This window comes from Tympanuchus pallidicinctus, unplaced genomic scaffold (genome assembly GCF_026119805.1).
Source record: "Tympanuchus pallidicinctus isolate F22 unplaced genomic scaffold, pur_lepc_1.0 scaffold3, whole genome shotgun sequence".
NCBI classification, from domain to species: domain Eukaryota; kingdom Metazoa; phylum Chordata; class Aves; order Galliformes; family Phasianidae; genus Tympanuchus; species Tympanuchus pallidicinctus.
In genome coordinates, this window is record NW_026294747.1 from 74,724,043 (window position 1) to 74,751,984 (window position 27,942).

Here is a 27,942-nt window from a genome sequence, read left to right on the forward strand (position 1 = left end):
TACAAAATATTAAAGGATTGATTTATTGAAACATTAATAAATAACACATAACACATGCCTATGCTTATTTCAGTGGGAAGTTAACAGGTACCTTTGGGAATGTCTGTACCATCTCTGAAAGGAAGCCACCCACATGGGACATGGTTACCAGCTGGGAGAGGCACTCCACGGTGCTCCCTCCTGCTGGGGTAGGTTGGAAGTTACCTTCAAGCTAGAGTGTTGCTCCTGTATAATCCTTTCTGTTGTTTTATATTAAATTAATCACTCTAAGGGCTTTAAGCTACAGGCACAGTGGCTTCTGGTCACAGTAGAACTTCCCCTCCAGCATAAGATTTGTTCAGACCTGAGTTTTTGATACATCTCATGCCAAAACTGACCTCTGTCAGATGGAAGCTGATTGTTACAGTCTTCAAGGATATTGTGATCATTTTATTTTGTAATTCAGCTTTACAATCAGGAAATCATAAGAAGGAAAAATAATTATTTAAAAAAAAGAAAAAAAAAAAGGGCTTAAAACAAGATTAAAATTGCCCCAGTAAGACAAACATTGAATTCTGTGATTACATTTTTTACAATATAGCTTGTATGAAAAATGCTTTTCAAACTATAAAAGATTTCCAGGAAGGGCAGAAAAGAGCTTTCCTCGGTAATCTGTAATATTTGGTGTGGATGGAGAATGAAAGTGCATCAATAATATGGTGAAAAATTTCTATGATTCAAATCTTATGCACAGGTTGTGAGATAACTTAATTCTTTAAGGTGAAGAAGTGTCTTTGTTTTCTCATTAATTTTAGTACACTTCCATTTTGTAGAAATTAAGACTGACATACATGTTTACCTACCTACACATGCACATCTCTAGCTGTATCTTGGTTAATTAATCCTCCATAAAAGAAAAAGAATCGTCACCAAAATTTAAGTTTTGTTCTCTAAGAATAAGAAATCAGAAGGATAAGAGAGAAAGGAATACCAAACCTAACATTTTTCCTAGTGCGAGTGGGGAAGAGTGCACAACAGATGAGGGATAGGAGCTCTTATTTTAATTTGACATAAACTGACAAAAGAAAACTTGCAATGCACAGAGCTTTGTCAAATCTCAGAGATATACTTACAGAGCGAGCTTGCTTTCTTAAAAGCACCTTGTGCCTCAAGTATGGGTTTCAGTTACAACAAGCTGTAGCCAACAAGAATATAGCTATCAATCAACATTAAAAATATAAGGTGCAGCCTTTTCAGATGGATCCCTTGCTTTGGAGGGATCACACCTACTTACAAATACATACTTCACAGTTCTCTGTTACTAAGGGCTCTAACTTCCAGGATGTTACCACTTGTAATACCTCATTTATGATCCTGAAGGATAACCAAAGCTTCCCACTTCACTGCTGAACAGTTTACAAGGAAAGTTGTCCCACATTGGTTTAGCAGCAAAAATAACCAGTTGAATTCCTAAGAGCTACACTGTATTTTTCAACAGTTCACAATGTATTAATTCATACTTCATTAGTGCTTTCATCTCATAGTACATAAACCTGTGGAAAAACAGGTAGGGATATTTTCATTGTAACCTTATTTCTATATTAAAGCGACAGCTTTACGTATTTTGCTTTTTCTTTTACAAAGATGACATTTTCTCTGTTATCTGGCATCAGCAAGACTAGTTATTCCTAAAGGCCCATCCACAAACAGGTTCCAAAATAATTAATGTTCATGTGGTTTTAAGGATGAAATTATTAGATTTTATTTGTAACCTAGGAGCAGCAAATCATTCAAGTATCAGTAGTGTTAGTCCTTAAATGTTCAGCTCAAAGGTAGAACAAATATTACTATAACAGAAGGAACATTATCCCAAATCCTGAGGTTCTCTTAAGAATTCAGAATTCCTTTACTTCCCAGGGCCACCTTCTTCTAGCAGTCTTAAACAGCATCATGAATTCTCAGTTCAGCTTTCTAGAAGAGGAAACAAATAATCTAGGTTAATGTACTCTCACATAACACAGTTTTTCATTTGTCTAAATACCGAAATTGATTAAGGTCACACATGAAAGAAAGATTATCAGTCCTTTAAAATACAACACTGATTCAAGACTCCTGAACATTTGCCTTAGATTCACAGAATCACAGAATGGGTCGAGTTGGAAAGGACCCTTAAAGGTCACCGGGCGCAACTCCCCTGCAGTGAACAGGGACACCTACATTACATCAGGTGCTCAGAGTCCCGTCCAGTCTGACAGTGAAATGTCCCCAGGGATGGGGCATCCACCACCTCTCTGGGCAACCTGTGCCAGTGCCTCACCACCCTTAGTGAAAAAAAACCTCTTCCTTACATCCAATCCAAATCATCCCTCTTTAAGTTTGAAACCATTTCCCCTTGTCCTATCACAGCAGTCCCTCCTAAGGAGTCTTTTCCCTTCTTTCTTACAGCCCCCTTTAGATAATGACAGGCCGCTCTCAGGTTCCCCCGGAGCCTTCTCTCCAAGCTGCACAGCCCCAGCTCTCATAGGGAAGCAGTTCTATCCCTTGCATCATTTTTGTGGCCCTCTTTGGAGGCCTTCTTAAGTTAGGGAACAACATATAATTTGACAGAACTGGCAGAACTTAGACAAAGTAGATAAAATACCACCAGGGATTCTGACCTGCTGGTTACATTCATTACTACTGTCTCCTGGAGTACAGGAGAGGAGCTTGTGGTAAAGGAGGGTGACAGCACCAGACCACATCAGCGCTTTGCATTCATGAGCTGCTTTCCAAGTGCTGAGAGCAAGCTGAGATATCCCCAGGGGTACGAGCGAGGCACAAAGCTTGTGCAGACTGGAGAAGGCTTTCTCACTGCTCCTTCCATGGAATCTGCTCCACAGTTTAATGCTGAGTTACCTCACAGAGTAGCAGAGACACCTGGCATCTGCTCTAGGACAGCATGCGTATTTTAAAACCAAATGTATACGATATGGTCAATACATGCACTGTGTACACAGCTATTGCCTAAAAGCTTACATGCCTTCAGAGAGTACACGCTGAAAATGGCACTGTGACAACAGAGAAGGCATTTTGTTTCATTTTGTCTCCAAGTGTACTGATCAACCTCCTCCCCTTAGCTACAGGAGATGAAACTCCCGATGGAAAAGTGATGCAGAAACAGTCCTCAAACACAGGAACCTTTCTTCACAAACAGAAGAGAAAGGGACTGGAGCATCTCTTCTATAAGGAAAGGCTGAGAAAGCTGGGACTGTTCAGCTTGGAGAAGAGGAGGCTCAGGGGAGATCTGAAGGGAGGATGCCAAGAGGGTGGAGCCAGGCTCACCTCAGTGGTGCCCAGTGCCAAGACAAGGGCATAAAGCAAAACACAACATGTTCCACACCAACATCAGGATACAGCCCTTTGCTGTCAGGGTGACACAGCTCTGGCACGGGCTGCCCAGAGGCAGTGGAGTGTCCTCCTTGAAGATCTTCAGAAGCAGTGTGGACGTGGGCCTGGGCACCCTGCTGTGGGTGTCCTTGCTTGAAAGGGGTTGGGCCAGGCAGACCCAGGGGTCTCTGCCAGCCTCAGCCATGCTGGGATCCTGTGATTTTACCATTCAAGAGAACACTATGCCACGAAAACTTTCAATGATTAAGAAGTTATAATTTAAGCTAATTCTAGTAAGGTGTACACATAACAGACTCTGCAGAGTGGCAGAAAAGAAAAAGCTCAGGACTAAAAGGTAAGAGCACTCAATATTATCAGGTGCAAAGTATGTAGTAACCAGGGAACACTGATTTGATATTACGATGATTGAAAAGTTGAGAAAAAGTAAGGTGAGAATACAGCTGTCCTTCATCTAAAGGACAACAAAGTAGACATTATAAAAATACCACTGCAAGTTGCTTGTAAACGTAAAATAAGAAATAGGTGACATGAGACTCCATAACATATTTGACAGGACATAGCTGTCTCATGGCACAAGGTAAGTAGGGAGCCTAGCAAGAAAATGGCTCAGGAGGATACTGGGAGTGGCAGGGTCACAGAATGTCATGGACACACCTTCAAGGTATCCAGCCTTGACTACTTTTGTACACTCTCTGAAATTGCTCTTCTGCATCACTTCATGGATATAACCTAAGTCGTCTCTACTGAACATACTACATAAAGAGTCATACTAACCAATACTTTCTAACATTGAGACATTTTCTCTTCATGTCTCTTCCTAGAAGTAAGTCCCAGCTACTGGAAGGCATTCCTAGCTTCCAGCATCTCTCCTTGAGCATTTGTCATGAGTTTTGGGGAATAAACCACACACCTTCCGAAGGTCACCGTATCACAGACTCTACTGCACAACCTGCTTTAGCTTTCTATTGTCAGAGCCATGAGTTCCTGATACAGGTAAGAAAACATTAAGCAAGATGTCCTGAAAAAAGCAACTTAGTAAACAGGACCCATTAAGCTCCCCGTTCTGACACGGAACTCATGGCTCAGATATACATGCATGCTCTTGCATTATTCTTACGTGCGAAGGCAGGTTTTTTTATGTCTAAATAACCTACTTCATACTGATCATCAACAGGTGAAGGAAAGTATATAGGAGCCACTGAATGCACATCTTTACCTTCGCTTTCTTTGAAGATATACGTGCACCAACCACTGGGCAATAAACGGCCATACAATAGCAAAAGCTAAAACGCCAGGAGAAATTTCAAAGGGCCACCATGATGGTTTCTAAGGAAGACAGAAGAGAGTCCAGTCAGCAACCTGCACGTGCGCATACAACACCACCTCTGTGCTTCACAAACGCTTCAAATGCTACCATACCAAATAGAAAAAACTGGTAAGACCAGAAAAAAAAAATATTTGTCTATTCAATAATCTTTTCAGGAACAAATTATTTTTCTATCACTTCATCAAGGAAGATACAACATGAAAAGCACATACAAAAAAAGCCAGACACAAAACATTCATCTCATCCTTTCACGTTGCCTTTTGCAAATGGAAAAAACGGGATTTACCTTAACAGAGGAGGCAGGTGGATAATTTGACTGTAGTGTTGCAGATCTTGCCTTTAAATACAAAGAAAGACCTCATAAGTGTCAAAAAACAATTACACCATTTCTGCTTCACTAAATGAGAATATTTAGTTCTTCACGGTGGCTTTGCAGTCTGTTTGACAGCTTGAGGAACAGTTCTTAAAAGGAAAGGAAGCTTTTCCTTGACACTGTTAAAAGCAGTACTACACTCAGTGCAACCCACCTTCCATCATTTGGTTTCCAACTTAACCTCTCATGCTTCCATTAAACTTAAGAGCATTTTTATCACATTTCTGTATGTTAAAATATGAATCAGTATCACTGACTGAACCTCTCTAGTTTTTCAAGGCTCCCCCTGCCTATGCAACTTCATCCCGGTCCAAATCCAGCAGGTGTGATAATCCAGAGATGAAATCCCAGTAAGTTAACTTGCATAACAAAGTATTTAAACACTGGTAAACTCTGTAATAAAGACAAGAAGCATTCTTTCAGTGTGCCCTAAGCTATAGCTATACAGTCCAACCAAGGAATCCATCCAAAATCTTATAGGCAATTCAGAGAAAGAGAAGTACCAGAAACACTTCAAGCCTTTTCCTACATACTGTTGTGGTGCTTCCACAGGAATAAAGAAGTCAGCTTTCTAGGCCTTTCCTAATGAATGTGTGAACCAGAAGCTTCTTGACCTTGCTGCTCCTCAGAAAATGAAAGCACAGCGTGAACTGCTGGGCAAAAATCTTTGACTTATTCTTCATATATTGCTTTAGTAAAAAGAAAGAAAAAAATTAATCTGTGTGCAAACACCAGATTCTTGAACAGCTAAGCTGAAGCAAAATTACAGTTTTAAGAAATCCTCTTCCCTGGCTGCCTTAGATTTGGGGTGCGTGCATCTCATAGGACACTTACTGACATGGCTCTACAATGCTCAGGCACATCAAATATCAACACAACAAAGAGAACCAAGTATTTCTGACTGCTGGTTGAATACAGTTCTATCACATTCTATCCTGCATACACTACTAAGTGTAGCAGTATTCCCACTGAAATGGAAAGAAAAAGAAACACTACATCAACAAATATCTACACTCTTAAGACTTCTGCTTGTCTTGTACACATGATGTGAAACTCCAAGGAAGTTGGATTACTTTGAAGGAAAAGAATGCTATGAGAAACCAATTTGCTATCTGAATAATGAACTCAGAATTTCTGCCTGCAAACATTTAGCAATGTGGGAAATTAAGATAATTTTATTTCCTTTGAAAATGCTCTGAAATCTACCGATGAATCCCATGGGATCCCTTAGTACTATCATTAACCATGGAACATCTATGTCACGACTGCATAATGTGTACTGATAAGGATGGCTGAGATTAGTTGTATAACAGAAATGAGCACAATGACGTATGGTTAATATCTAAGTTAATATGCATGGTTTTGTTCACAGGTACAACAGTCCTGAATTGTGTTCCTAACATTAGCTCACAAAAAGAAATTCTAAGTTGAAACAAACTACAGAATATAACAAATTTATTTGCAGTTTAAGAAACATTGTTTTAATCTGAAAGCATAAAGATACTCGGGAGATTTAACAAAAATACAATCAACTTGCTTCAGTGCGTACCTGTGATGCTGTAACTGCCTCCAGCATGTGCAACCTCTGCAGGACATTCTGCATGTCTTCTTGCAACCGCATCAGCACTACGGCGATCTGCTCGTTGAGGCTGCCCCGCGGCCCCCTCTCTGATCCCCAGCGCTCTCCATCCCCTCCATTACCCATCTGTCCACCTTGCGAACTGTCTCCTAAAGGATGAAGTCTGTGCCCTACGTTGGGAGGGAAGAAACGGATGCTTAAAACACAGAATTGGCTACCAGCTCTATTGAAAATGTTTGTTAGGAACACTTGTTCAATTCTCTTCCACCCCAACTGAGTGCTTTATTCAGGCAGCTCAAAAGTGCTGGGAGGTTCCTGCAACAGTTTGAGATGTTTCCCTGCATGAAGTCTTACGTAACAGAACCTTCACCTATCACATTCCCTTAGCTGTACACATAACCAAATGTGTTTCTGTCTGCTTGTAGCAAACTAAGTTGAACGAGAAAAAAGGGGAGACAAACTAACGTGCAGCCCTACAATATGTTCTTCAGAGTAGTTAATATACGTAAGTGCTCTTTTAAAATTTTCTCCTTAATTTTGCCATTTGATGCCATGCAAAAAGACATGGCATAAATAAATGCAATGCTTTAACAACCAGAACAGACAGCATCAGCATAAATAAAAGGTGTGGCTAATACCCCAATTATATAGAAAACAATGTGTAATTGATACCTTTCCATGAGGTTCCCTGGTTTCAAATAGAGGTGTAAATAGGCATGCATTTAAAAATAAATACGCAACTTGTAAAGAAATTTTTTGCAAGCACAGATGGGTTTTGAAGATTATGCTTTAAGAAGGTGCTACAGACAACAGTTGGATTTTAAGGTCAGCCAAAACTGAATCAGACGATTCACTTATTAAAGATCTCCACAACACAATAAAATTATTCTGTAATGTTTACTATGAATGAAATAAATTCTTTGAACACAAAACTGATCACCACCCACTGGAATTAACATTTTATTAGCTACTTTTACTGTGAAGGACAGAGGCATTGTACAGTGGGACTGTCTTACTGAACAAGGCTGACCAGTGCTTCTTAGTCTCCTCTCGCTTATAGCCATGAGCAGAGTAGAAAATACAAAAGCTGGGCGCAGTACCTCTCCCTCTTCTGACACCATAGAAATCTGCTTTTTCTCCATCCTTCTTCTCCTTGTGAGGGGCCCCATTACTGGCTTTGCCATCTTCTCCTCCACACTTGACTTCACCTTTCTCTTGAACTGCTCCTTCTACAGCATTTCCCAGCTGCAGATTCCCAGCAGTTGTGCAAGCACGCCTTGGAAGATCAGTATTTTCTAATAGGAGATGATGATCTACATCCAAGAAATGGGATGGACGCTTTAAAGATCCTTTAGCTGACGTGATGATCTCCGAGGGCTACAAATTAACAAGTAATTAGAGTCTGTAAAATGTAACAGTTAACCATTAAAAAGGAAGAAGCAGCATCTTTTCTTTCACTTTAAGAAAGCAGCTTGCTCTGCATTATGACTTTTAACAGGAACATTTGTTTTGCTATAGAACATGCTTACTGATGCCCAAACATTCTTTCCAAATTGAAAAGGTTAGACATTCACTTGAGACAAATATTCTCAAAACACTGAACTACTTGGAATTACTTTAGACATTTTCAGCATACTCTCATACACTCACTGAACCTTTGGAAGATCTCAAAATGTTCAGTTTTCCTTTGGTTTTGCCTCCCAGACAGTGAAGAACTATCCTAAACTAACTGGTGAACCAGACTGTCAGAGCCATGTGCTATTAGCAATGTTGGGCTAACAGCGCTCACACTAACTGCAAAGAAATCACACTATTTATTACCAACCTGCTCAATATTGCTTGACTGCACCCTGTATTTTTCACAAATAAAAGTAAATTCTACCAAGTTTTTCATTCAAAATCTGCGATACTGCAGAAAGACATTAAAAATAGCTGCCATGAACATTGGCTGGGTCACAATTACACGTTCTGCAAGAGGACTGCCTTGAAGTGCTACAAGCATCCTTTGTTCAGTGAAAGGACAAAGTATGAGCACAACTACATGTCGAAGCAGACTGGGGAGCTCAGCTAGCTGCAGGTAACTCCATGAAAAAGGAAAAATAGCAAAAAAGAGGAGAAAAAGAAATGCAAACTGCTGCCAAAAATCCTGTTTGTCAAATACAGATCTGCATCATCAGAACTGAATATTGAGTATTTGTTACACTTTTTGCAATATTTAAGTTCAGTGAATGTTTTCTCATTTTAGTCAGTCTGTAGTTGTACATCTATACTTATTTCTACACACACCTATCTGATCTAAACTTATCACATTCAAGTTGGGAAATTGATACCTATCTACCCACGCCCGTGAAAGAGCCTCAAACAAGTTCAAACAGTACACAAGACAACTGGGAAACAACCTACATAAAAAACAGCTTGAAGCATTTCTACCAAACCACCTTTTGCAATAGCTTTCACTGCTGCACAGAATTCTGATTTGCTAAAAGGAAACAGATAAGAAAACAATGCAACACTGCTTGCAGGCCTTTCTGATCACGAGCGCCATTCACACAGTCCTTTCCTGAATCAGGAAGCCAGGTGTTTGAGTACACTCTGCCAAGACTACACTGAAAATGGATCTCCAAAAGAGGTCCAAACCAGTAATTCAACTACGACCACAGTTAATACAAGCAACAGTTCAGTGATAACTAAGCCAGTACAGTTGGTGCCCACCTTTTACATGGAGGTCAAAGATGCATGTTATGTCTGAAGAGAGTACAAGAACCCCCACAAATCATCATCTCCCATTTCTCTAGATCTAGGCTGCTTTCTTCCACTGGCCTACAGGCTTCCTGCTCAGGCTTACTCTTTACTTATTCTAAGAAACAAATGCAGGATTTATCAGGCCAGAAAATGAGAGCAAAGATCCACACACTACAGAGATGCTTCGTGATTCTGAGGGTCAGCTGAATTCTGGTCCCTACATACGTTACTAGACCCTGTTACCTGTGGATATAACCCTTACTTTCTTCATACCATTCCTTTTGACAGTTGTTTCTATGAGCTGCTGGTTTGGACCATTTCCCCTCACCTAAATTCTGTGAGGGCAATAATGTGGAGGCTGCTGGAACAGTATTAACCAAGCTGTAAAAGACTGACAATAAAAAGAACACAAAATGATAGTTCAAATAGGAGAAAGGTATGTGTGTGTTATTTCATTCACCTCTGGATGTCCAGGTTCACCTGACAGACAGGAACCTATTTAAAAACAGGCATATTAGCTTCAAACTACATATAGGAATATTAATCCCTTACCTCTTCTAGTCCAAGTTGCTCCATCGAGTCACAATAAACTTCGCTGTCTGAATCACTGGTTAAGTGCTGAGTTCCTGAGACCTCTTCAGTGCTCTCCTCATTTGCACCTGTATTTGAAGGAGGTATGCACATGTGCTTTGTAAATGTGAGCCAATCTTGGCAAAGTGTAAAGCAATGAGTTAAAATAGCTAGGTGAGCTCCAGTTCACGCCCTATTCATCTACTGTTGTCATCCTATTAATAAATTATACAAAGCGTTTGCTAAGGGAAAACCAAGCATCATACTGATATTTCTATGTTCTAAGATCAAAATTTTAATTTTTGTCTGTTCATTTCACCCTCCTTCCTATTCTCATTATAAACTAGTTTTGAACAAAGTCATCAACTGATTTTCAATTGGTAGATTTGGACATCAGTTACGATAAACTGACATTCACAATATTTTCAGCATGACAAATACAGATATTAATGATCTTCATTTAATGACAAATTAGCTTTCAAATGCAAATAACATACACAGATAATACAATGATTTTAAAAGATAATTGCACTTCTGTATATTTGAGCCTCCCTCTGAACTTACCCCTTTTTCTGTAAAAAATGTTTAAAAAAGCACCTTATTTTAAACTGCTAAGAATTGACCTAAATTTTTAGTACTCTTACTTCACGTTCATTCTACTGGAGGATACCACTTCTCATTTTTGAGTCCCAGGATTGAGATTTCCAAGAAAAACATATGCAAATTAGCACGTGATCTTGCAAGAAGAATACCTTGGTGATCACAGTTATTAGCTATTTCTAGGCTTGGCTCTGTCTTCTTTATTTCTTCCTCCACATTCAAGCCATTCAAGGCAGATTTGTTCTGGATTCCATTCTGCATATCTGGGATAATGCTGTCCTTGTAACAGTCATTAGCAACAATATTTTCCATATTCTTAGCAGCTAATGATTCTGTTTTCAGATTCTTACATTCTGTAAAAGAACAGGAAAACCTTGCAGATAGAAAGCCAGGTATATAACAGCTAAAAACACAGTTCTTAAAGCAGATAACTTTCGGATGGTCTATATGTAAAATGTTTATGCAGAACAAAACACAAAAATGTTTCTAGATTCACATTTGCAGGGATTGTTCTGTTACTATAAAAAGCATTAATATAACAGTTTAACTTGCATAAAGAGCAGCTGATGTTTAACACTTTACTAAGCAATTCTACCATTGGTCCCTCTGACAACGCAAATAATTATCCCAGTGTCCTTGGTGGGAAAAAGAACTGCATAAAATTCTAAAAGTGTGATTTCATTTGGTTTTCACTTGACACTGTTACTACTCAAAACCCTTATGAGCCCCCAAAATGAATGCCATTGCAAGTTCTGTTTTCCTTTCTCTGAAGAAATGTGATTTTCAATTCTACTGTTACTAACAGCTGCTACAAGTAGCACTGGCAACAAAAAGGAAAACAATACATGATATTCTATCAATTCTTAGATAACACTCTGACATAACTTTCTAGCAGTCAAAAAATGTATGGCAGTACAACAAGTACAGCATTCACAATCCTTTGGGACTTTCTGATACTTACACAGTTTAAAAAAAGAGACAAAAAATCTCTGGAAGAATCACAGCATGTTTGAGGTTGGCAGGGACCTCTCATTCCATCTGGTCCAACCCCTGCTCAAGCTGGGACACCCAGATCTGGGCATCCACAACCATGTCCAGGTAGCTTTTGAGTATCTCCAAGGAGACACAATCTCTCTGAGCAATCTGTGCCACTGCTTCATCACTTGCACAGTAAAGAAGTGTTTTCTGAAGCGTTTCCAAGAGGCATTGGTCTAAGTGTAGAAAACATACCCTTTACATTTTGCTGGAGTTCTTTTTCTTCCTCTTCACGAAGTCCTTCTTCTTCTGATTCTGCTCCACTATCACTACTCTCAGCTTTTCCATTCACAGTCTTGAGATTTGGAGCAGAATTCAGGACGTTACTAAGGTCTGAGAAAACATTCAACAAGGAAAAAGTGAGTATTTTAAAAGAAACTAACACACAGCTCCCCCAGAAATATCAGGCAGCTGCTGCAGAAAAGCATTTCCATATTAAAAGAACAATCAACGAATGCCAGTTTTATGCTCTTCCTTAATTATTTTAATGTTTCTCTTTTGTGGTTTACCACAGAATGCCTGACTACTCCTGAATGATTCTGAGGAAGCCTACTGGAAAAAGACAGCACATTACATGTTACTTTTGCTACAAAACCTCTGACCAAGACTATTATCCACACTTCTGGTACAGCTACAGTAACGCTTTATCTAGGACTGATATGGCCATTTTCTCTGAATCCAGAGATCACTATTTTTATAGAAGTTCCCTTTGGGGCTGAAATGCTTCAAAACTGCAAACTCTGGAACATTCCACTCAATTATGTGAGCAACCAGATTCTGTGAAAAGGGAATATTCTATTAATCTCTTCCCACAGTGGTTTAAACAAAACGTGATAACAAAATGTATACAAATATTTATCTGGCAAAGTGCACATGGAAGTAAGCACTCTGAGTTCAGTGAAAAAGATGGTGTAATTAATACACAGTGCATTTGTTTGCTTGTCTAATTATACAAATATATATTTTATATATATATATAAAACAAATATTAAAAAAATAAAGTAACAGTTTAGCTTTTGTTTTCCATATCTGTGATCATTTCAAGGTTCCTAATTCACTCCATGTTCAAAGTATTGCAAGCTAAAGATTCTTAAAAATATAAAAAGGAGAATTTAAGCCTTTGCTACACCCTATGTAAAAAAAATATGGAGAAATATCTACTGATGATTTCAACCTTGTACATTAGCACAGAGTGAGTAAGGTATAAAGTGGACAGTTCCTAGACGCTCCCACACTTTATGTGTTGACCATAAGGCTGGATTCTGTCTGCTTTAATTGTCATCATAGCACTCCACAACTTGTACATAACTTGTATAACTCCATAACTCTGCATAACTTGTACGTTCCCTTGATGGAATCTTGAAAGATTAATTAATGTCAAGCCTTAAATTAATTAGGCTTAATATTAAAGAGCAAAATAATATCCAATTATACCGGAGTTGTCAAACCAGCCCTGCTACTTTCTTTGCTGCATGTGGAGCGATGGGTTTTCTACTAAAATCTTGCAATGAAGAACTGATCTGCTTTCCCCAGTCCTTTAACATCCATACTGCTTAAAAAATAAAAAACAAAAGAGCTTTTATTTAGAAATAATGAATATGTTAAATTCCCTGTTCACCTCAGTCTTACTGTGAAATAAGCACTCTATGGGCACCTTGCATCACCATTTTGGATTGCAATTAAACTTTTATCTGAAAGTAACTGGAAAAGCTATCACCTCTTTTGTGGACCATGAGAATATAAGCAATGACAAAGTCATTCTATTCTTCCTGAAAAACAGTATTTGCAAAAAAAAAAAAAAAAAAGACTTCATAGGAGATTCCCACCATATTCCCTGTTTATTTCTCATAAGCATCTTTCGCTTACTGTAAATCTCAAATCTAGAGATGTTTATCAGAGAACAAACAGTGCAAGAAGGATAACGTAACACTGACATCCTCTGCAGCACGAGCAGTAGGCACAGTGACAGCTTGCTGGCAATGCAGAAGCAGGCATCACCCTCTCCATTGAAATAAAAACAGGGTGGGGAGCAAACATGCAAGCGCCTTACCCAGCCGTGGGAGTGAACAGGAAAAACAAGAGTTGGAGACACATCCAGTCATAAAGGCAGGTGATTAAAAAACTGAAAACCTCCTCACCCTGCCCAACATATTGATGGTATGGTTGGGACTTTTTGCAATGTATTTCCTAAGATTTACTTCTGTTTGGTTTTGAAGAGGAACATTATTGAACATGAAAATGTTTTCTTAGTACTCTATTTCAGCATGGAGATTATTAATCTGGGGAAACTTCTGTGTGCTACACTGCACCTACTCAAATGGAATCACAGAATGGTTTGAGTTGGAAAGGACTATTAAAGGCCATCCAGCCCAACTCCCCTGCAATGAACAGGGACACCTACACTGGATCAGGTGCTCAGAGCCCCATCCAGCCTGACCGTGGGTGTCTTCAGGGACGGGGCATCCACCACCTCTCTGCGCAACCCGTGCTAGTGCCTCACCACCCTATTGTAAAAAAGCTTTTTCCTTGTATGTACTCTAAACTCCTAAAGACGTAAAACTGAAGGAAAGTATCAGGAGTAACAGCAGTATGCCATGAAACACCTGAAAACAAAATCTCTCAGGATCATATTTCTTTCACAAGGTTACTCTTAGCAATAGTGCTCCTGAAGACCACAGAGGCACAGCTTTGATGCAGACTCCAAAGGACATAGCACATTGTACAAAGCCATGGCCTCACTGAAATACCATGCTTGATTCTGCACTTCTTGTCAGAATCCCTACTGTGTTATTCTCACCAAATCCATCCCAAATTGCTTCTACTTCTATGAGGTATGTGCACCAAAGCCTAATCAGAGCCAACAGGTAGCAATTTCCACAGCCTTGTGGGTAGGTCAGTAATTGCTCCTTGAGGAATGTAGCTTTTAATATGAATAACTCCATCAGCTTGAAAGTAGCAAAATCTTAGCTACTAAAGAATGATTTCTATGACTTTTACTTACAGCAACTTACATAGGAACTTTGTACTATATTCATATCAATTAATGCTCTGTCCAAATTTGGGTGTCAAGTCCCCAGACACCAGTATATATAAATCACGTTGATGGTTACTTTGATAATCAGGTAACCAGAATTCTTTTCTTGCCATCGTAACCCAATGTTCCATGCTTGTAGCTGATCCACGTAGGCTTCCTGTTTCAATTCCAAGTTTATACAACTATGCTCTGCCACTTCTCATTCATCTAGTTTCACAAATTTCCTCCTTCCTTTTGAAACTGATGCGTTCCCATACTGTATTGCTGCAAGGAGAGATCATTTACCACAGGGGAAGGAGTACGCTTCAGGGCTTAGCTATGCTTTGGAAATCCCTCTGACATTTATCCTTTCATAACAGCCTTCCAACCAAAAGTCTCTTTGAGCAGTCTATGAAACAGCACCAACAGCTGATTTTCCATCAGAACTGAGCTTATAAGTAGTATTTTAACAAGTGGTTCAAAGCATAGATATGCATCCTTTCTGACCTGGAGCTGTGCTGCCTGACATAGCCTATGCTCATCCTTTATCCCTACATGAGAATAAAAACATTCAAGCTGGTGTTTACTTAAACAACACATCTTAAAATGAGTAATAGACCTCCACTACCTTAGACTGGTTTCACTAAGAAGCTCTCAAATGAGCAGCTCAGAGGACAGACTGCTGAAAGCAATGGCTTCTGAAGCTTCATTTATTTTCTGAGGGGGGGAAAAAAAAAAAAAAAAAAAGACAAAGGGTACACGCAAGCATTGAGAAGTCTAGTGTTCAACTAGAAGACTTAGTTTGCCTTGTTTCCTTTCACTCTTTGGACAAAGCTGCTCTACACCACACTAATGAACTGTCCTCACAAATAAGATGGTAAGAGGGCATGCCAAAAATAAAGACAAAAATACAAAATCCCTTAACTACCATTCTTTTAATCATTCTATTTGATCATCAGATTTTGCTCTATACAGTTTTCATTTTTTTTAAAATTTAGTCTTCCTGAACTTCACTATAGCAGGAACAAAGGCCTCTCCTTTTTCTTTAATTTACTCCAGATGACCACAACCCTTTTTTGTCCACATTCCTCTCTCTTCTTACGTGTTACTCAAGCTGTTACAGAAAAATATATGCCATTTTATTTTCATAAACAATAGTCATGTCTTTATTTGCCATTTACAAGTACCAAAACAATCTGCGGATAAATAAATATTAAGAGCAGCTTCTTATACACACTATTAACTTGCAAGAATGCACTGAGGATTACTGGCTTAATCATCCTGGAACTTTACGTTTTATTTCCATTCAGTATCAATAGAGTTCTTCTCCATTCATACCACTGGTACTTACTCCCCAGAATTTTCAGGGCACTTTCCACATAAAAATAAGGCTACTGAGTTTTATTTGACTGATGTTTGCATGGTTTTCTTCTTTCTCTGCTTGAGACTTGAGCCAGTGGAGACAACCTGCTTGTATTTTTGGACAGAGAGCAGCTCAGTAAGGACAGCAGCCGATCTGCAGGCAATCCCAACAATGGCAGGCAGTTCCATGCAATAAGGCACCAGGCACCCAAAATACAGGGCCACTAGCACATGCAGATCAGTTACAGGGTGCATGTGCAGAGAGAACAATAACATAGGCTTTGCCAACATACTGTCAACATCTTAGAAAGCGATCAGGAGTAAGAATGAACGTGAAAAATAGCTGCTTCTTAGATTTCATATTAGCTCTTAATTACAGCAATTCCAAGACCCAGGATGTCCCCATGTCTGGTACTGCATTCCCCTGGGAGAATGAGCAGGATTTGCTATGTTCTCTTATGTGTGGAAGAGATACAGTCAATATTTGGAAATTTTTTGTTGTGTAAGAAGTAGAGAGGGGTTTTATGTACTAGTGTGATGATACATGTAAGTACACATGAATATAATAACACACATTTGTCCCAGAAAGTGCATCAAAACTCCATAAAGAAAATCAAGTTAGGCCTGAAAGCAACAGAAGAATCTATTTCTGGGTCACCTATAGTCCAGTCAGCAGGAAAGTAATTTCAATCAAAAACTGTCTTGCCTTGTACAAGAAAAAAAATTACACAGGAAATAACATCAAGATTGTGTGCCCCGCAACCTGCTCTTAGCAACTGAACAGCAACAGCCTTTCTCACCCATATTAAACATAGCCTCATGGATAATTGATGGCTCTTCCATGCGTATTTGAGACTATGATTAAAGTAATTATTTTTCTTATAATAAAGTTGTACATAAAACACTAATCCACACTCATTAGACACAAAAGCTATTATTGTTGATTCAGTTCCAGCATGAAACCCAGTACAGTCAGGTTTGCCTTGTACAAGATGGTTTTGGAAGTAAACTGCTAAACTGCTGAGACAGAGGCTAGTGTGGATTTTATTTTTGCATCTATGAATATGATCTGTAGCCTTCATAGAATCTCAGAACAGCTGAGGTTGTCAGGGAGCTCTGGTTCCACCTGTTCCACCCTCTGCTCAAGAAGAGCCATCCGGAGCAGGGTGCCCAGGGCCATGTCCAGGATTTTTAGGATCTCCAGAGAGGTAACTCCACAACCTCTAAGGGATATCTGCGCCAGCACTTTGTCATCCACACAACAGATAAGCGATTCGTAATATCTAGACAGAACCTTGATTATAGCTGTTGCTTATCACAGGGGACTAGAACTGGAAAAATAGTTTAAAAAGAACTTTAAAACCTCTCTCAACACCCAACAGCTTCTCCTGCCCTACACCTGCCCTGCTTTAATGCACCTCGTCACTGTGGTACAGCCATCCATTCTAGATATCCCACCAAAGCACAGCAATTCTGAAGTACCGGGGGTTGCAGTTATTTTCCCCCTTCTTACAAAGCATTAGGGATTCATAGCCATTAAGTTCCTTAAAAATCCTAGTGAGGAAAGAGGAAGGAGGAGGAAGGAAATTAGTTTAGCAAGTATCTTTGAAGTCAAGCACAAATGAGAAACTGAGCTTATAAAGCAAACAGAGGGTGTTTCACAAGAAGCCCACACACAAGCAGGAAAAGCATGCCACCAAATGCTTCATTACAAAGCAAATATATTAAAAATGAGATGAGCTCTTTGAGAAAATGCAACAATTTGAAAAAGAGAAACTAATCATATGCAATCTACAGAAGCACAGCTAGGAAGTATTTTACGTTTTAAGAGCAAGATAAGTGTTTTTGAGAATTAATAATTAAGAGCAGACTCACTTCTTTCAAATGCAATATTCCCCCCTAAGCTTACCTGCATCCTGAACTAGAAGCACTGGAATGAATGCACCCACTTGCACCAACATCATGCATACCTCAGTGAATACTGTCTTCTAAGCTTAGCTCTCACATCCAAGCAACTGCTCAATAACTTATCTGCCTGCAACTTCTGCCACTCACATCAGGTGCTATTGAAGTGGTGCCCTGCATAGGCAAGAAAAAAAAAAAAAGCTACACTGCAATCAGCACTGCCCAAAAGTAGCCTGTCAGTCAGAGACAGTGCGCTTCAACAGAGCTTATTACAGTTGTAATTACAGCAGTTACAACGCACCTGGGAGCAAAGGGCTCAGGAGAAAAACACTAAGCAGGATGACAAAAGTATTACAATGCTGAAACCTTCCTGTCTCCACAGTGCATAACTTGTCATTGCTGAAGGCAACATTTAGTCTTCACAAAGGTTTATAAGGAACACTTCTGCTCAGCGTAACAGCAGAGAGTCAACTTTATTTAGTGAGATTCACTGATATAACTGTGTTTTAAATGCTGGTCTTCTTTAGAAGTGAGCTGGACATCAGATTTCTCATTCATTTGTTAGCAAATATGTGTTAAGGCTGCTCTTCTAAAGCAGCAGTGTCCCTATCAGGTAGTGACCTGTAACCTCTACCACCAGCTACAGACAAAAGGATCCCTCTTTAGCACAGCAAAAATTGCCCACTTTCTTCTGTAGCCCTAGGACAGATAAGGCTCCAGTTTCTCCTTTGACATACTGTGTTTTATGGACCTGAATTAGTCTTTTCCCCCACCTACCTCCTTTAAAATACTTTCTACCTGTCACAAAGACTATTATCTGAAGAGCCTCAGCTTCTCAGCCACAGTCTGAGCTTTCAGAACATTGCCCAGGTTATGTACCCTTGAAATATTCCTCAGACCTACATAGTCTACTGGACAAAACCATGCTCCCCTCCTAACTCCTCTTCTGATTTCCCAGAGGTATGGCACAGACCAAGCCTGGGGATTGTAACGTATAAATCAGGCAACTTTCTCTTAGCTGCCATTTTAATGTTGGCATGTGAAACCTCAGGGTTGCTCATTAAGGTGAGCCACAAGCTCTGTTGACTCAAAAGACATTATTTCAATGGTTTGCATTTAACATTAACAGAGAAACCACAAGGAGTAGAAATTTAATTTTAAAAGGCTACACTTCTGTTGAGAGGCCAATAACACATCAGATGCATATTGCCTGGTAGCAGATGTTGAAGCAAGATGACATTCTTTATTGATGACAGACTTTTTAGGAAGCAGCATGCAATTCTTACATAGATGGATAGTCATTTTCACTCAGACAAAAGCCTGATGGAAAAGCAAAAGGCAAATCTTCATTCAAAATGGGCCAAAAGAGAACAGAGTACAATGAGTACAATACAAAAAAAAAAAAAAAAAAAAAAAAGCAGTTTCCAGGACATAAAAATTACCTGCGCCTTAAAAAACGACAACAAAAAAACAACTTCCGAAATAGAAGCTATACAGAGCAAGGGCAGAGGAGACTGCAAGAACTAACACAAGTAAAAATAACTATGCATCCATTTTTAAGAGTACTGTCACCAGTGTCTCACCACTTCAAAGCAAACTTGGGCAGAGCAGCTTAACTCCTTAGAATGAATCTGGGAGAGTGAATGTAATCGTGTCTCCATACTCCTATGGAATATTTTAAGACCTGCACTATGAATAATACTGATTACTTGAAGCTTCACTTTCCATCATGGAAGCATTAAGAGCACTGAAGAAAGCATTTCAAAAATCTTAAGTGTAAACGTAACGTTCTATGATAAAACAATGGGATTCTACAAAAATTGTCGAAACTCAGTGTGGCAGAATTAGAAGTTGCAGATTTAAGTTGTATGTGCTTTATCACACATCATAAAATTCATCCCGTTGTGCTACTGTTGCAATAAAGTTGAAGTTGGCTATTCTATGTCAATTTTACTTTCACTGCCTAGTGCTTCATGCTGAATCTTCAAACTATACCTGTTTCAGTAACAAACTTAAAAGATAAGTATCCTAACTTTTTTCTGCCTGAGTCTTTTTTTTTTTTTTTTTTTTTTAAATAAGACACTTGTGGCACTTTGCCATAGACACCAAGTGTAAGTAAATCCTTATTACACAGCTGACTGACCTGAATCTACTGATACTCTTAAAATCTTGCCTATCAATCTAGCCATGAGGCAAGCTCATTAAACTCCTGACATGAACTATATGCAATCGTAATCTTAAAAATTACTGTTTCAAAGCAGCCACTTGAAAACCTCAACCATTACCCTTAGTCAAATGGAATAACTATTTACCTCCCTCTGAGACTCCACGCCAAAACCAAATCAAAACTGCGTTTGCTTAAGAAGGGGAAAAGGCCCACATACAAGACACCAGTCATTGCTGCCTGTTAAGCACACCAAACTCATTTGTGCAACGGTTCTAGAGCTGTTACAAGTTTTCTCCTTTTGCATTTCAACAGTTTTCACTGAAATGAAGACAGTTCAAAATCACTAAGGCTTATATCACAACCTTATGAGCACACTGCCTCTAACAAAAACCATTACCAAAACATTTTTACAATGGCATTGCCAAATTAAAGCACCACATTGATTTTTATGCCACACTGCTAGGTTTGCCACTTGTTGGAAACATAAAGTGGTTAAAAAGATACTCCCCTTGTAAATCTGAATCTCAGAAAGTTAACCTGAAAGTTTCACAAATTCATCTTGTATTCTGAAGGTGTTATGAAACCATGATTAACAAAGCTGTGGGTTTTGACTCAGGAAGATTTTTTTTTTTTTTTTTTTTAAATAAAATTTAGATGAGATAACAAAGCTGCATTACTGTGTAGCAGCACCCATTTCCAACAGTCATTCCTTTTATGAATGAATAGCGAGAGCTAGATTTGGCTTTAAATACGCTTCTTTCCTCAGGAAGAGTTTTCCTTCAGCAGCTCAGAAAGCACGTAGATAACGACTAAACACACAGCTTCCTGGATCTAACTCTATTTTTATTTTTTACCTATTTTTTAATAGAAATAGAAGATTCAGCCTAACGAGGTGGCAAACCCAGAAGTCACAAGTGTTTGCAAGAAATTACTACAGCACCAAAACAATGGAAGAGATGGACTTATCCATAATTTCTTATTCCTACCTTCCAAGTATTTAGATACTTTCTCCATTCGAACTGCCGTATAGTAGAGAGAATGAACAGAAAGATGCAACATTTAGCTTTAAAATCACTTACAGAAAACAAGCACCTCACCCCCCCCCACTCCCAAAAGCTGGAGTTGTGATTATTAATAGCACAAAGGAAGTTATTTGTTCGAACCTGAGGTTAGGCCAGATCCTCTGTTCTTTTTATCTTCCACTATTTCATAGAACGGGCCTATTACTTGCAGTAATTCTTCAACTTTGTCCGTCATTGGCATACTCTCAAGTATCTGCACAAGTCCAAAATATGAAGTACCTCATGAAACAGCATTTCAATGATTCATCCATTTCAATAATTTTACAAACTGTCATCCACTGGCAAGTTAGTAACACTTCACTGCATTTCTCAATATATTATTGTGATTTATTTATTTTAAAAAATTTATTTAAAAAGCTCTACAACATCATAAACCAAACCTAACAAGAACCCTAATTAGCTTTATTAACTTTTTGTGGGCAAAGACAAAACAGTAGAGCTCACGTCCCACTAAGGGACAGCTATAGCAAAGTGTTAGCAGACTTTGGAACCCATTATTTCAATAATTTCAAAGTAAACCAACTCAAAGTTCATCAGGCTGCTGTTATCTGATGTGGAAAGGCAATCAATAAAAATAAATCACAAAGAAAATAAAACTGAAAGAGTTATTTGCCAGAGGATTCTTCTGGTTGGTCAGACCCTGTCATCTTCAGTAGAACCTAAGGCACAGACAAAAGTACTCTCCCAGGTCCATCTGAACCTCCCTCCCCAACCACCTCCCCCACCCTAAAAAAAAAAAAAAAAACCACACAAAATGGACAGAATACAGCAAAGCAAACTGCCACCTGTGGTACATTCCCTCCTTCAGAAGGGCAATGGAAAGGAACAGATTGGAGGAACAAGTTGCCAAAGAGCATGCATCTCACATAAAAGCACCAAGCACATCGCTCAGAAGCGGAAGCAAATGCTACTCCTTCACAAAGCAGAAGCTCCAGGCAGGCTAGCAGGTAACATGCCTATTCCAAACCAGTCAAATATACCAGGAGACAAAGATTCTATCAAAATGCAATTTCACTGACACTTCTGACCTATTTAGTGTACATAATTCATTCTATATTTGTAAGTGAGAAATGCTCTGTGCTCAGCTATCGAGCTAGAGATGAACCAGAAACAGGAAAGGTTTGTTTTTTCTTAAAAATAAACAACAAAAAAACAGAATTGATAGAAACAAGAAAACCTCTCTACAGCAACAAAAATGGTAGGTATTTACATTTGTCAACTGAACCATAAGCCAACAGCTTTTAGGAAAGAGAAAAAAAAAAAGAAAACAGGCAAGACATAAATGAATTCTAGATTGCTGATTTATTTGGGTGCCAGTTCACATATCAATATTCTTGTTTTAAATTAAAAACACTGTAGTGGTTTCTATGCTATACAATAATTTACTTGAAGTACATTAATCTAAACAGTATTACTACATAGAAGTTTCAGAAATTTGACTTGGAACAGATATTTATCTTAAACAAAATGCACCTGAGCTCACACTCAGCAGGGACTAAGATGCTGGATGGCCACTCTGCACCTCAACATCTCACCCACACACCTTCCTCAACAACTGAAGTTTTCAGCACTGCCACTTCAGAATCATAGACTCACAAGGTTGGAAAGTATATCTGCAAGATCATCCAGTCCAACCGTCCTCCCACTACCATTGCTCCACCAGCACTAAACCACATCTCACAGCTTCTCATCCAGACGCCTCTTGAACACCGCCAGGGACGGCGACTCCACCACCTCCCTGGGCAGCCATTCCAGTGGCTGACCACTCTCTGAGAGAAAAAGTTCTTCCTTATATCTAACCTAAACCTTCTCTGGCACAACTTGTGGCCATTTCCTCGGGTCCTGTTTGTTGCCTGGGAGAAGAGGCCAAACCCCTTGTCGTCCCAAGTTCCCTTCAGGAGGTTGTAGAGTGCTATGAGGTCTCCCCTGAGCCTCCTCTTCTCCACACCGAACAATCCCAGCTCCCTCAGCCGCTCCTCATAAGACTTGTGCTCCAGACCCCTCACCAGTTTCATTGCTCTTCTCTGGGCACATTCCAGGGTTCCAGGGAAAATAAACCACCAAAGCCACCAAACAAATAATAATGTTAATGTTGTGAATGGGTCACCTGACACGTGCAGCCTAGGGTTACATCCCATGGTGGTGGAATGGGAAGAAACATAGCAAGGGTACACCCTTAAGTTACATCAGTATCCAGATGTCACCTCCCAACCTGACCATGGATATCTATGCAGCAGCAGAGCACCTGCAGTAACACCACAGAGATGAGTGTGGTACTGATAGAACAATCCAGTGGACTTGAAACACATTTCTACTGATGTTTCAAGTAAAACAAATCAGCCTGGAAAAGCTAAAGCCAGCATTTCAAGTGACAGGGCTGAAGCAGCAGCAATGCAGAGTAAACAGATCTCTAGTTTCAAAGCTGAATGAGGCAAGAAGTCATTTGCTCTCCAATCCTTACACGTGATCTCTACAGAGGCAGAATATTTATGCTTCATTTGGGTCAAGTAAGCAGGCTTCCTCACAGGAGACTCACTCAGGCGTTTGTTCGGTGCAGACACAACTTCACCTAATTTTCAGCATCCTGACAAATCAACTACTGCATTGAAAACAGCAAGTGCACTACTGATGTGTCACTGCATTTCAAAAAGGAGATTTGAAAGGAAGCACTAAATCTTGTGGTCTGCATTCAAAAGACACTTAAAATTTAGTGGGGATTTTTGTTTTTAATTTACCTAATTAAGATAAACAACATATGGCCTCTTCTGTTTTCTGGAGGTGCAGTAGGGTTATGTTGTTTGTTTGCTTTAAATTTTTCATTTAGAAGCAGCAACAGCACTGCTAATGAGAACAAAATAATCAAAATCACAGATAGAAAAAATAGTTGTTGAATTCCAGCCCCATACCAAGTAAAGGTTTTTTTGCTATACCAATTATCAATCGTGCCAAGTATTCCAGCAAACATTTAAGACTATTAAAATACTGTACTAAGAAGAAAAACAAGTGTATCCAGAGTAAAACTTAGATTTCCCTTGCCTTAGTGTTAACCTCATTTTAAGTTACAGATACACCTTCATCCAGAGCGACTATAAAAAAAAAGAAAAATATATATTTAAACTGGAAAGGCTACCTGAAGTAGATACAGTGTAAAGGGTTGCAGAGCAAAGGGTTACACAGGAAAAAGACAAGAGACCTTAATTCTGAACATCTACCTTAGCTCATACTTCAGTACTACTTTAGCTCTGTCATTTAAGCTTCATATCAACTAGAACTCTTGTTTTTCCCCCAAACCAACCCAAATCCAGTAGCTTTGAAGGAAACTACAGAATTTTATCTGCCCCACAGGCCAAAAAGCATACTACTAAAGCATAACAGCTCATAAAAGGAAGAATTCATTTGGAGCTCTGACAGCATTCACTGAGAATCCCTTCACATTTCCTAGTTTAGCTCATGCAACATTTTGTTCTAAAAGATACCTTCCACTTGTTAAGAAATTTACCTTTTTCATTTCTTCAACATAAGCTATCATGGCTTCCTCTTTGGACATATCTCCCAGGGCACTCCAAGCATCCCTAGGAAAGAAAGTCACACATCTTCAGAGACTCAAAGGCCCACAGGATTTTTTTTTAGCCTTAAATAGGCCAGTTATACAATGCTCAAAGTTTCTCTCATACAAGTAAAATATTAAAAAATAATAATAATAACAATAATAATAATAATAATAAAAATTTAAACTGCAAACTGCTATTGTATTCAAGTTTGTAATTTGCTAAGATAATTAAAGCAGTGGGACATACATACAGAAGAAACAAAATGAACAGCCTGAGGAATAGCTAATCAACGATGATCTTGTACCCAGTAACGTTGTTTACAAGTCCAGATATTATGAAAAACACATACTTCCCTTTCTTTTGACTGACTTAGGGTCCTTGACAACAGGAAAAAAAAAAAAAAAAGCCTAATACTCAGCTGGCACCTACAAATATCTGCCAGAATAAGTCATAAGTTGGTCAATAATAAGTCAGAATAGGCTACAACAAAAGTGTGCCGTCCTTTGCACCTGAGTTTAGTAACAAAGGAAAGATGCACCTGTCCAAAAGGCAAATAATTTAATCATTGCCTCCAGCTACCACCGTAGTTAACTCATGACCTAAAAAATACCCAACTTTCCAGTCTTGCAACACAGAAAATGTCAAACTTTTTAGCATTGCAAAAAGAATGCCAGAACACAGGCTGAAATAAAGCATTTCCTTACCCAGAACTGCACTCGATTTGACACTATCCATACCTTTTGCCAGACTACTTGTCCCACTTACAGCAAAAAACCCCAAGGCTGGGGATCACATTTCAGCCACAAACAGCCAGATGAGTGGGAGCTTACTGTCCCAGTCATGCAAACACACCTTCTCCCCATTTCACAGATCCCAAGAAGACCCTGACCATAGAGACAGCAATAATAGTTGCTTTTCAGAAAAAAACTATTAAAATAACTTAATTAGGGGAGTGTTCATACAGGTTCTCAGACGGCTTGTAGTCTAAAAAAAATGCTATAAGCAGCAAGTCCTGTCACTGAGCACATGAACCAGGCACAAACTAAACCTGCCCCAAGAGCTTGAAGCTGTAGCAAAAGCTTTTAGTGAGCATCTATGTACTTCATTCTCATATTATATAATATAAGAAGAAGAATTTCAGACACTGTTCTACATTACACTGTGTAGACTGCCTAGTTTTGTTCTACAGGGTGGATATACAGTGTGGAAACATTACAATGGTTTATAACTCCTCGAAAAATATCATCTGAAACATAAGAAGGAAAACAAAGTAACAGAGATTAAAAAAGAAAATGTAAAAAAAAAAAAAAAAAAAAAAGACAGAAATTATTCCTTCAAGAACTACTCCTCTTAACACCTCCACCCAAGTATAAAGAAGAGTCATGAAAAGTTACCATTTATATCTACCAATAGGATCCCAAAATCCAGGTCTTGGAATGTTACAGGGTCCTTGTGTTGCCTGCTTATAAAAGCTATAGAACTTCAGCATCATTTCATTTGTTGGCTGGAAAGAACCTAGTGAAAGCATTTTAAAATACAATTAAAGTATAATCAAGTATGTTAGCAAGTATTTTGCAAGCTTAGTATTTCTGTCAGAAAACAGCCTGCGGTTTATTCCAGCTTCATTCACAGCAGTGCAGTTTAAGTCAATGAAAAACATCTTCACTTCATCTAACTCGAGTCAGCCACACTGACAATATTTACTTTACAAACAGAGAGCAAGCTGAAGATCAAACAAGGGACTATAACCTTTACTGCTTCTAAGGTCAGAATCCACAATTAGCAAAGAGTAACAAGTAACAAAGAGCAAGGCTCCTTTCACTTAGTTTAAAGGGGCAGATTCCACTTCCATAACAAAGTATGTCACAGGTCATTTTCACATGGCAAACAGGAATCTACCAAAAGACTCCAGAAAATACAACAACAGTAACTCCTCCTGCATTGCTTTTGTTTACTTGTTATTTGACAGGACTTCCAATCACAGCCTCATCGCTCTTCCTTGTTTGCTTCTCTTCCTTCACAGAACAAAGATTTGTACGGGTAGGAAGCGCAAACACAACACTGCAATAACTGGCAGAGAAAATTCATACTTACTCCTTTAAATCAAATATTCTGGGGCTGGATTTTTGTCATTAAGGGATGCCAGCAACAACCTTTAGTCCCAGCTCTTGACAAACCCATCTTTACTTATCACAGCGACCAAAAGGATACATTCTGACGTTTTGCTCTGCTGTTTCGTTAAACCTTTCAGCAGAAGGATCCCATGTGACATCAGCTCCCAAGCTGCCAAACCAAGTCAGGACCTGAGGAAGGCCCTTCCCCAGCACAGAGCCGCGGGCCGGCGGGGAGCCGCAGACCCCTCCTCCAGGAGGAACTTCTTTCCCAAGTTCGGAAGGTGCTATTTCAGACAGGACGGGGCCCCGCTCCCCCCTCGGCCCCCCGCCGCACAGACCCCAGCCGGCCGCGCCCGCCGTCCTCAGGCTGCACTCACCATTTTTGGGCAGGCTCTGGATCACCTTCACGGCCGCCTCGAACCGGGTGGCGTGCACGGAGCCGGTCTCCGCCATCTCCGCCTCGCGTCCCGTCCCGTCCCTCGCCGCCTCCCGCTCTGCCACCGCGCCGGGCTGCGTCGGCGGAGCGGGAGCAGGTCAGCCTCCCCCGCCGTGCCGCCCGCAGCACGGGAAGGGGCAAAGCGCCGCCGCGCCGCCACCGCGCCGCCACCCCACCGCCCCCCGGCGGCAGCGGGTGCCCGTGCCCGTGCCGCCCCGCTTCCCAGCGCTCCCCCTGCGGCGCGGTGCAACGCACGCAGAGCAGGGGCCCGGCCCAGCCTCGCCTTGTAGAGCGAGCGCGACCCCCAACGCCCCTAGTACGGCCAAAGGCCCACCCCTACCTTCCTCCCCTCGTTAGGCGCCCATGTTATGTCTCCCTCAACAGCGCTCTTCCCCTCCCATCGCACCGCCCCGGAGCTGTCCGGGGCTCGCTGGGAATCGTAGTTCGCCACCGCCCGGCTCCGGGGCCTGGTGGCGCGGCACTGCACGGCGCCCGGCTGGCTGTGTGGTGCCGTGGGCCTCGCCGTCGCGGCCTGCCCGTCCGCTGCGGCCTCCAACGCCGGGATGTCTGTGAACGTTCAAAATGTGTCGCGCTCAGCCCATTTACGGTGCTGACCGTGTACCTTCAGGGGATCCCCTGCTGGCCTATCCACCTTGCTGCTTGCTGCCCTCTCACAGTTGCCTCTTACCCCCGCTTCCACATACTTCAGCTGAAATATCT

At 40.1% G+C, this 27,942-nt stretch overlaps 1 protein-coding gene across 2 annotated transcripts; it reads right to left on the minus strand.

Moving 5' to 3' along the window:
- ACBD5 (acyl-CoA binding domain containing 5) lies at positions 1 to 27,338 on the minus strand. 2 transcript variants are annotated; one of them, XM_052694465.1, is made up of 13 exons: positions 27,164 to 27,338; positions 26,067 to 26,187; positions 24,621 to 24,693; positions 21,203 to 21,314; positions 21,026 to 21,058; positions 11,788 to 11,925; positions 10,710 to 10,910; positions 9,940 to 10,046; positions 7,746 to 8,022; positions 6,616 to 6,815; positions 4,980 to 5,030; positions 4,583 to 4,692; positions 1 to 1,950 (listed from the first exon to the last, which is right to left on the minus strand). In XM_052694465.1, exons 1-13 carry the CDS (start codon positions 27,237 to 27,239, stop codon positions 1,938 to 1,940), a joined length of 1,512 nt encoding a protein of 503 aa, XP_052550425.1. In that variant the 5' UTR covers positions 27,240 to 27,338; the 3' UTR covers positions 1 to 1,937. The 2 variants fall into 2 exon arrangements, with proteins under 2 accessions (XP_052550425.1, XP_052550426.1); XM_052694466.1 differs by lacking the exon at positions 21,026 to 21,058 and having other exon boundaries at positions 27,164 to 27,331.
- Between the last annotated feature and the right edge of the window lie 604 nt (positions 27,339 to 27,942).